This window comes from Megalobrama amblycephala, linkage group LG6 (assembly GCF_018812025.1).
Source record: "Megalobrama amblycephala isolate DHTTF-2021 linkage group LG6, ASM1881202v1, whole genome shotgun sequence".
NCBI lineage: Eukaryota > Metazoa > Chordata > Actinopteri > Cypriniformes > Xenocyprididae > Megalobrama > Megalobrama amblycephala.
The window spans coordinates 44,295,091-44,306,630 of record NC_063049.1 but is presented as its reverse complement, the minus strand read 5'-3'; the positions used below and the strand labels follow the sequence as shown (position 1 = coordinate 44,306,630).

At 36.0% G+C, this 11,540-nt stretch overlaps 1 protein-coding gene across 1 annotated transcript in view; it reads left to right on the top strand.

Moving 5' to 3' along the window:
- Nucleotides 1-624: 624 nt before the first annotated feature.
- Nucleotides 625-11,540, top strand: part of LOC125270830 — a 57,792-nt gene continuing 46,876 nt past the window's right edge. Inside the window, exon 1 of the mRNA XM_048194815.1 lies at nt 625-670. Coding sequence (XP_048050772.1) covers nt 625-670 — 46 coding nt within the window. The remainder of the gene's footprint in view (nt 671-11,540) is intronic.

Below are 11,540 nucleotides of genomic sequence, written 5' to 3'. Positions count from 1 at the left end.
TGGACCTCTAACCTGCTTTCAGTACGATCTGAATTTATGTGTTTTGAATTTTAGAATATTGAATTTGGTGTTTCATGTCGAAAACTTGAAGCTGTATTTTTAAGAAGTGAATATTTGCAGTCTAAGAATTCAGAACAAAAATATGCTGTTTGAAAATACATTTGTAGAGAATTATGTCATTAAAATGTCTAAGATTCAAGTTTTAAAAATTCAAATCCATGGCACTAAATATTCAATTCTGTTAAATGACACTTGTCTATAATTCAAATTTACATAATTTAACCTCAAATCATGTTGTCTTACTCTTTGCATAAACTTTTGCTTTCAGACACTTGATCATGTTATGGGTCAGTTTATTTCTGTTGAAAATGATGTCATTGATCTACAGGAAGTTGAGGTCTACTGGAGCTCATAGTGACAAAGTTCAGAGTGTGAATTAATGAGCTAAAAAAGAGCTAGATGGCCACATGATTAACACTTAAAGGTGTGCAGTTATTTTAGCTGATGGTGGAGTTTCACATCATTCTACTACAGAGCAGCTTCACATCAGCACATCTGTCATTTTATTACTGAAGCAGTTTAAAGAGTTTCTCTTTTCATATTTGTGGACTGAAACTGCTGAAGATGTTTTGGATTGTTTTGTTCAGTTTGTGTTTCTGGCATCTGGATGGTGAGTTTTAAACATGTTTTAATGGATTCAGTTGCTTCTGTTCTGGTACCATGTGATTTTACTGGTTAAATTAGTTAGAGAAGATTAATGTTCACTGTTATTCTCATATAGAAATAATTGAACTGTGATTTTACTGTCAGTAATTTAGATTGAAATTATTAGGGATTGATTAAATAAAATAATATAAATATGAAGCTCAGATACTCAACCACATTAGTTTTAGTGTGACGTTAAACATTAAAGTAAAAGAGTCTTTTTAATTAGTTATTGTTCAATATATAAGTTTATTTCTCTTTTAATGAATCATTTTTGTCTTTGTGCTGCTACACAATATTATTCATTTCACATTTAAATGATTAAAAGTGTTTTAGTGAAGCTTCATCAAACCAACATCAAGTGATTTTAAAGCTTTAATCTGTGAAAACTCTGTTCTTCAGGTGCGTTTGGTGATGAAGAGAAGTCAGTGACAGTGAAGAAGGGAGATTCAGTCACTCTAAACTCTGATCTTACTGAAATGAAGGATGTTGATGTGATTCAGTGGAGGTTTGGAAACACTTTAATAGCTGAAATCAATAAAATGTTTGACAGATTCACTGTATATGATGATGTTCTTGATGGGAGATTCAGAGACAGACTGAAGCTGGACAAACAAACTGGATCTCTGACCATCACAGACATCACAACTGAACATGATGGAGAATATACACTAGAGATCAACAGTGTGAAAAAAAGTTTCCGTCTCTTTGTCCATGGTGAGTTTAATATTTGTTTCACCTGTTTTATTTTTTATCACCAGTTAACATTTTAATCCATACACAATTTTTCATCTTTTGTTCTGTTCTGTTGTTTTATAAGAATAAATCTTTAGATGATTTACTTTCATAAAAATCATTAAGTTATTTATAAATATTAATCTGTGGCTCACACAATGTTTCTGTTTTTTTTTTTGTTTTTTTTTCTGTTTGGTGATACAGATGAAATATCAGTGAAGGAGGGAGATTCAGTCACTCTAAACTCTGATCTTACTGAAATAAAAGATGATGATGTGATTCAGTGGAGGTTTTGGTCTGAAAACACTTTAATAGCTGAAATCAATGTAACGGTCAACAGATTCACTGTATATGATGATGTTCTTGATGGGAGATTCAGAGACAGACTGAAGCTGGACAAACAAACTGGATCTCTGACCATCACAAACACCACAACTGAAGATGCTGGAGAATATACACTAGAGATCAACAGTGTGAGAAAGATTTTCAGTCTCTTTGTCTTTGGTGAGTTTAATATTTGTTTCACTTGTTTTATTTTTTATCACCACTTAAACATTTTTTGCTTCTTTTGTTCTTTTCTGTTGTTTTATAAGGAAATAAGTTTAATACTATGTACTTTAATAACAATCATAAAGTTATTTATACATGTTAATCTGTGACACTCTATTTCTGTTTTCTCTCTGTTTGGTGATACAGTTGAAATATCAGTGAAGGAGGGAGATTCAGTCACTCTAAACTCTGATCTTACTGAAATGAAGGATGTTGATGTGATTCGGTGGTGGTTTTGGACTGAAAACACTTTAATAGCTGAAATCAAAAAACAAGTTTACAAAACTGTATATGATGATGTTCTTGATGGGAGATTCAGAGACAGACTGAAGCTGGACAATCAAACTGGATCTCTGACCATCACAAACATCACAACTGAACATGATGGAGATTATGTGCTCATGATAACAGGAGCAAAACCATCATTAAAAACTTTCAGAGTTTCTGTCTATGGTGAGCAGAGATCATTTCTCCTGTCCTTCAGATATTCTTGATATTAGTGTTTATTGTCTGATCTGATCTCAGTTTGATGTTTTTATTCCTCAGACTCTGTCCACTGTTGTGGTCCTACCGAAGCTGTGATCCGATTGGTCCTCTCTGCTCTGGTGGGTGTGGCTACTGTCATTCTTGTGGTTTATGACATCAGATCCAGAAGAGCTGAACAACATCAAGCACATATTCACACATCAGGTACTTCATTGATGATATAATTCCTCACTAACTGACTTTACATATATAATTTATGAGATTTACTTATTTGTGGCTTTATGTGTTCATCTTTTTCAGGAAGTATTGAAATCTAAAGTAGAACGTTGAACTTTAAAGGTTCTTCAAGTGTTTTTTGCTCTTCTAGTGTTTTTCTCATAATAAATACTGATGATTGTTTAATCTTGTGCTCTCTCTTTCAGTGATATATTTTTAAAAATGCAATTCAAAAGGCTTTATTGTTTATATTTGCTTGTCTGTATCAATAAAGTTTTCTCACTCTGAGGTTCAAGAGTCTCTCCATGTTTTATTATTTTTATAATGTTCAGCGCCCCCTGCAGGAATACTAACTCTATATTGCCACTGTTCCATAAGCGCCACCTGAAGTCAAACAGTGTTTTTGTGTTCTCATGCAGCCCGTCTGCTGTTATGAAGTTTTATGCAGCATAATTTCACAAAACTAAAGTCTAAACATTCTGTTTTTGCTTCAAATGTTAAAAATACAAATATCTAAACATAAATTATCTAAAAACTAATAAATTGTTATTCTTATATTGCAAAAAAAAAAAAATAAGATCAACTAATATAAAATAAAACCCATTTACAGTGTATGTAAGATTCTTTTTATAACTTATGTAACAGACATATATCACAGCGCAGACAAACAGTTAAGTTACCCAAGTTAATAATCAGCAAGTTCAGCAGTGAAATTAACTTGTGGCAAGACTTTTGGAATCAATTTGAAACCGCTATTCTCAAAAATGATGTGCTAAGCAAAACAGACAAGTTTAATTTCTTAAAGACGTATCTAACCGGCCAGGGGCAGATCTAAATAATTATTTATAAGGTGGCAAAGGGGTGGTTCTAGGGTCTATGAGGGGTGGCAACACCAAAGCAAGCGCCTATGTATACAAACCCGATTCCAAAAATATTGAGACACTGTACAAATTGTGAATAAAAAAGGAATGCAATAATTTACAAATCTCATAAACTTATATTTTATTCACAATAGAATACAGATAACATATCAAATGTTGAAAGTGAGACATTTTGAAATGTCATGCCAAATATTGGCTCATTTTGGATTTCATGAGAGCTACACATTCCAAAAAAGTTGGGACAGTTAGCAATAAGAGGCCGGAAAAGTTAAATGTACAAATAAGGAACAGCTGGAGGACCAATTTGCAACTTATTAGGTCAATTGGCAACATGATTGGGTATAAAAAGAGCCTCACAGAGTGGCAGTGTCTCTCAGAAGTCAAGATGGGCAGAGGATCACCAATTCCCCCAATGCTGCGGCCAAAAATAGTGGAGCAATATCAGAAAGGAGTTTCTCAGAGAAAAATTGCAAAGAGTTTGAAGTTATCATCATCTACAGTGCATAATATCATCCAAAGATTCAGAGAATCTGGAACAATCTCTGTGCGTAAGGGTCAAGGCCGGAAAACCATACTGGATGCTTGTGATCTTCGGGCCCTTAGACGGCACTGCATCACATACAGGAATGCTACTGTAATGGAAATCACAACATGGGCTCAGGAATACTTCCAGAAAACATTGTCTGTGAACACAATCCACCGTGCCATTCGCCGTTGCCGGCTAAAACTCTATAGGTCAAAAAAGAAGCCATATCTAAACATGATCCAGAAACGCAGGTGTTTTCTCTGGGCCAAGGCTCATTTAAAATGGACTGTGGCAAAGTGGAAAACTGTTCTGTGGTCAGACGAATCAAAATTTGAAGTTCTTTTTGGAAAACTGGGACGCCATGTCATCCGGACTAAAGAGGACAAGGACAACCCAAGTTGTTATCAGCGCTCAGTTCAGAAGCCTGCATCTCTGATGGTATGGGGTTGCATGAGTGCGTGTGGCATGGGCAGCTTACACATCTGGAAAGGCACCATCAATGCTGAAAGGTATATCCAAGTTCTAGAACAACATATGCTCCCATCCAGACGTCGTCTCTTTCAGGGAAGACCTTGCATTTTCCAACATGACAATGCCAGACCACATACTGCATCAATTACAACATCATGGCTGCGTAGAAGAAGGATCCGGGTACTGAAATGGCCAGCCTGCAGTCCAGATCTTTCACCCATAGAAAACATTTGGTGCATCATAAAGAGGAAGATGCGACAAAGAAGACCTAAGACAGTTGAGCAACTAGAAGCCTGTATTAGACAAGAATGGGACAACATTCCTATTCCTAAACTTGAGCAACTTGTCTCCTCAGTCCCCAGATGTTTGCAGACTGATATAAAAAGAAGAGGGGATGCCACACAGTGGTAAACATGGCCTTGTCCCAACTTTTTTGAGATGTGTTGATGCCATGAAATTTAAAATCAACTTATTTTTCCCTTAAAAAGATATATTTTCTCAGTTTAAACATTTGATATGTCATCTATGTTGTATTCTGAATAAAATATTGAAATTTGAAACTTCCACATAATTACATTCTGTTTTTATTCACAATTTGTACAGTGTCCCAACTTTTTTGGAATCGGGTTTGTAGTTTTTGGAGATTTATGACCTGACAATTGTGATCACAAATATTGCATTACCACAAAATAATCATATATACAGTTTAAAATTAAAAATAAATAAGATTTCAATATCCATCATATCACCAAGTCAGGACACTATATGAAAAACATCAACAGATTATTATTTTGAGCTTGTATGACTAAAGGAGATGAGCACTTTTATTAATATTACATAGGCTACTATGATGGTATAAATCACGTTTTAGAGCAAGTTAAAGAGCAGCAAAACCTTTTGAATTTCCACAGTTTAGCAAACAATTTTTGAGTTTCTGTTATTAAAGGATTAGTTCACTTTCAAATAAAAACTAGCCCAAACTTTCTTCCTTCTGATGAACACAGTCAGAGATTATGTGATGCATTCAAGCTTTATAATGGCAGTGTGTCACGAGTAGCTGAAGAAAGTGCTTCCATATTCATATACCGCCTTCCGTATTCAACGTACGAAGAAAGTGTAAAACTGTTGCAGTTCAAAAGCTTATGCTACGCCTTCCCTAATCAACTTACGGAAACTTGAATACGAAAGGCGGTCTGGCAGAAGCTAGATATTTTACTTCATAACTTGTTAAAATATGGGGTTTTTTTACACAAAAGCATCGCTTCCCTTCAGAAGGCCTTTATTAACCTCCCGGAGCCGTGTGGAGTACGTTTATGAGGGATGGATGTGGATGGAAGCACTTTCTTAATCTCATACTCATGACCCATGTTCACTGCATTATAAAGCTTGGATGCATCAGGAGGATATTAATTAATATAACTCCAACTGTGTTCATCAGAAAGAAGAAACACCTATGGCTTGAGGGTGAGTAAAGCTTGGGATAATTTTCATTTGAAAGTGAACTAATCCTTCCACAGTGATGGGAATGTCTGTGTGTGTTCAACCAGAACACCCTATCAACCACACACACACACACACACACACACACACACACACACACACACACACCCTATCAACCACATTCTCTCACACAAACCCTATCAACCACATATTAACACATACACACCCTATCAACCACATACTCTCTCTCTCTCTCTCTCTCTCTCTCTCACACACACACACACACACACACACACACACACACACACCTACACACACACACAAACCCTATCAACCAAATCTCACACACCCTATCAACCAATTACTCAAGCAACACACTACTACAGACCAAGAGCCAAGCAACCACCCAGAATCTCCTATCAACACTTTATCAAACACCCAGCACATCTATCTATTCTGACCGAACTGACCAAACTATTTAAAACAAGACTTTAATTTGGCCTTATGACAAGCCAGCATTAATTTGTCTTTCAAACTTTTCAATCTAGTTACTGTTTTTCTTGATTGCTAACACACAATTCCTAACACCATTCAACATTTTTTCACAACTATAAACACAATCTCAAAACTATACATCAACTTGCACAAACTTCCAGGTCAAAATAAAATGTTCTCTTCTGACAAAATCAAATGCACCACAATACAGTAGCCTATACTGTCAATTACAGTACAGTTACAGTATTTCACAATTGCTAAAACACTAAATCCCATTCTCTGAACCCAATGCTCAGTGGCCTAAACCCATTTGTCGAATCAGTCACTTTGTAGGCAAAACCTTAAACAAGTTCAGGTAGTTAAGACACTGTTTGCAAATCTCAGCCACTCTTTTTGCAAAACTCTAAACACATCCTTACTCACTAAAACACATTCTGCACTGTGTTGCAAAATGGTAAATACATGTGGCAAAAGTTAAACACAACTACAACACAGTTGTCATCCTTTAACACAATGACTCAAAATTATTCACACTTATTTCTAATGATGTGATCAAATCAACTGTATAAAATATAGGTCAGTTCAGAGTGCACAGGTGACACAGGTGCTGAATGATGATACCAACAATAGATGGAAACAATCTGAAAAGTAGAGGAAGATGAGTATGTGTAAGAGGATGATGAGGAGAAAGAGCAAGGGGTGTGGAGACAAGGCTGTCAAGGCTGGATCCGGCACAGGTTTTTTCCTTTGCCTGGCAAGAGACGACATTGCCTGTGATGTGGAAAATGTCCTCAACAATATTCAATAATATTCAACAATATTATTGATCTGACAGTACTGACATTATAGGATGAGAACTGAACTAAGCTAGCCTAGATGATGACATCATTGTTTTCTGCAGAACTGCTTTATAGAGGAAAATAATTACAGTAATTTACATAATAATTGATGGTCTTTACAATGTAAGTGAATCAACACTGAACTGACTTCAGCTGAACAATGACACTATTTTCTTTTAGAGCTGAACAGCCAAAATGAAGCATTACTGATCATCACTGTACCTGTTATCACTGTAAAGCTGCTTTGACTATACTATACTATACTATACTAGACTAGTATCTGTGTAGTATAAATTGCAATTGAAATAAAGGTGACTTGACTTGATTTAGGCCGGACCCAACATGAAGACGTGATGCTGAAGCAGAATGAATCTCTCACTGACTCTGAACTTTGTTTTTGTGTGTGTGTGTGTGTGTGTGTGTGTGTGTGTGTGTGTGTGTGTGTGTGTGTGTGTACTGTATCATGCTTTTCATTTAGAGTTTTCTTTGACCTTTTAGTCATTTCCATTTAGACTGCTGTATGTTTGCAGTATGTAAGTACTGTATATACAGACTTTCAATACTATATAATATTGAATATAATACTGTACTTGCAGTACATACAGTATACTTTAAATTCACATTACTTGTGATTTCTATACATTTTATGTAATGGCAAAATGTGTTTACTGTGTTACAATATACTTTTTTTCTGAAACCTCATGTTCTGGATGTTGTGTTTTCCATTTTTTAATGTAGTGTCTAATGAATGTTCTGTATGTGTTTATATTTTGCTTAATGTGTGTATGATCTGAAAGCTTTGTTTGATTTTGCCATAAGAGTCAGAAGTTTTGTGAAATTAGTTTGAAGATTGGATTTGTGTTTAATGTTTTGAGAAAATGAGTGATGGTTTCAAGAAATGTGTTTTAGCAATTGTGAAATACTGTAAAAAAAAAGGAAAGAAAAGTAAATTCAGCATCCTCTATACAGTATTATTGCAGTACATTGGTCTTCTGACACAAGACTATATCCCTAGGCAGTCATTTCTTAGTTCTCCAAAAATACAGTACACATAAAAAATGGCTACAAAGAAAGTAGACAATCACAAGTTTGAGGGTGTTGCAACATGTGCTCCAGTTTACTGTACATAGAATAGTGAAATTTCCCTCATCTAAAGTACTGGTACTGTGTACTATAATTAGGTTAAAAACACTCATAAATTATTCTTTCAGCTCTCTCTCAGATTTTGACTAATGTTGTCATTTTAAACGTTTTGAGAAATGTGTCTTTGTTTTGAGAACTGTACAAATGGTTTGGGAAACTGAGTCAACTGAATCACTAAATGTGTAAGCAATTAAGAAAAACTAAAAAATGTTTTGATTCTAACTCTGATATTAGTTTCTGTGATCGGGATCTTCTCATGTTGTTGTTTCGCCACATGGCAAAAAGACATTATGATGAAAGTGGAGCGGGCCGTCGGAGAATCAGCTCGCCAAAAAATTACAAAATGAGTCTCAGACATATTCGGATGGGACTGCATTTCTCAGAGGACCTCTGAGTTAGCCAAGTCAAGTCACCTTTATTTATATAGCGCTTTTTACAATGCAGATTGTGTCAAAACAGCTTTACATTGATAACTGGTATATAATTCTGGCTGCACAGCAGCTCTTAAAGGATAGTGTCAATGCAGGCAGATCAAAGCACTGTTGAATATCAAATGTCAAGTCAAATGTCAAGTGTCCCCAACTAAGCAAGCCAAAGGCGACAGCAGCAAGGAACCCCAACTCAATCAGGTGGCAAATAGGTGTTAAAATGGAGGGGAAAAAAACCTTGGGAGAATCCAGGCTTAGTCGGGGGGCCAGTTCTCCTCTGGCGAACAGTGCTTTGTTATGATTCAGGCAGCTGTCATGAGTCCAATAGGAATGCAACATTTAAAGTATTTATTTCAGTTCAATCCATTTGAGGATCGTATTCATCACACCGGTATGGACGGTTGTTGAGGAGCTGCACCACTGGTTGTCGTGTAAATGTGGCCTTCACAATGGATGATCTAGCTGACTCAATCTCTGCTGATACTTCAGGTCTGCGTTGTGGTCGTGTCAAAGCGCAGTTCCTTGATCTCACCTGGGTACGGCCCGGATCCGGCTGACTACGGTAAACCTCAGGATAAACAGAAAGACTAATATTAGCGTAGATGCCATTCTTCTTCTGATGTATCAAGTACATCTGGTGTTATAGGAAGTGTTCCCGGGTCCGGCTGACCTAATTTATGCAGCCTAATAATCCTTTAACGGATGTGAGAATATAAATTGATAATGTATTATGTGTATGCCAGGTTAAAGAGATGCGTTTTAGTCTAGATTTAAACTGACAGAGTGTGTCTGCATCCCGAACAATGCTAGGAAGATTGTTCCAGAGTTTAGGTGCCAAATAGGAGAAGGATCTACCGCCTGCAGTTGATTTTGATATTCTAGGTATTATCAGCTGGCCTGAATTCTGAGATCGCAATAAACGTGAAGGACTATAATGTATTAAGAGCTCTCTCAGGTAATGGGGAACTAAACCATTTAGTGTTTTGTAAGTAATTAGCAAGATTTTAAAATCTAAACGATGTTTAACAGGAAGCCAATGCAGTGATGACAGAACTGGGCTAATATGGTCATACTTCCTAGTTCTAGTAAGAACTCTAGCTGCTGTGTTTTGGACCAGTTGGAGTTTGTTTATTAGGTGTGCAGGGCAACCATCCAGTAGAGTGTTCTAGTAATCTAGTCTTGAGGTCATCAAAGCATGAACTAACTGTTCTGCATTTTTCATTGATATGTCGTAGTTTAGATATATTTTTAAGATGGAAGAATGCGGTTTTGCAGATGCTAGTAACATGGCCTTCAAATGAAAGATTAGTATCAAAGAGCACACCCAGGTTCCTAACTGATGACGAAGACTTAACAGAGCAGCCATCAAGTGTTAGACAGTATTCTAGGTTATTACGTGAAGAAGTTTTCGGTCCAAAAATTAGAATTTCTGTTTTTTTTCTGAATTTAGTAGTAGAAAATTACTGGTCATCCAATTTTTTTATATCAGCTATACATTCCATTAATTTTGTGAATTGGTAAGTTTTGTCAGGGCGTGAAGAAATATAGAGCCGAGTATCATCAGTGTAACAGTGAAAACTAACGCCATGCTTCCTAATGATATCTCCCAAGGGTAGTATGTACAGAGTAAAAAGCAACGGAAAATAACTGAGGTTAGAGGAGGATTCACACTTAACCAGATAAATATCACAGTTCAGAATCTGAGATGTAGCTTGAATCATGTTGAGGAAGATTCAACTAGATAAACAGATATGTAACCCCTCTATGCAGGTCCTACTCAATCCGTCTGCGTGGTCCTTGAACCCGGGTCTCCAGTGTGAGACTCGGACGCTCTAGTGAGGTTTACTCGCACAGTGACTACTAGCTGGCCTCCGTTACAGATCAACTTTGTTCTGTTGGAGAATATTATTATTCACTTCAAATTTAAATGATTAAAGATATTTTAACGAAGCTTCATCAAACCAACATTAAGTTATTTTTTAAGATTTTTAATATGTGACTGACTCTATTCTGCAGGCGTGTTTCTGACATTTTATAATTAATGAACAAAATGAAGACTGTTATAGGGAGAGAGACTCAGGATTTCATAACAAGATGAGATGATGGTTTTAAAACATTTTTACCTTCTCTAGTCCGTTTGAAACTAGTGAAAATAAGACTATCAGTCAGATCTACAGGATGCTGTGGGTTCAGATGACGTGAAATAATCAGTAAAACACATCAAAACTGTTGAACATGATGTGACTGATTGTAGATTTCCACATGACTTTATCAGCTTCACATCAGCGCATCTGTCATTTTATTACAGAAGCAGTTTTGAAGAGCTTTTTTAATATATATTTGTGGACTGAAACTGCTGAAGATGTTTTGGATTGTTTTGTTCCGTTTGTGTTTCTGGCGTCTGGATGGTGAGTTTTAAACATGTTTTAATGGATTAAGGTGTTTCTCTTCTGGTTCCATGTAATAAATTGGTTAAATTAGAGAAACTTAACATTCACTGTTATTCTCATATAGAAATAACTGAACTGTGATTTTACTGTCTGTTACAACCCAAAACATTTTCAATGTGTCTAGGGACATTAAGGGAATGAAACATTCACAAAACTCTTTAACCAAAGTTAGATCT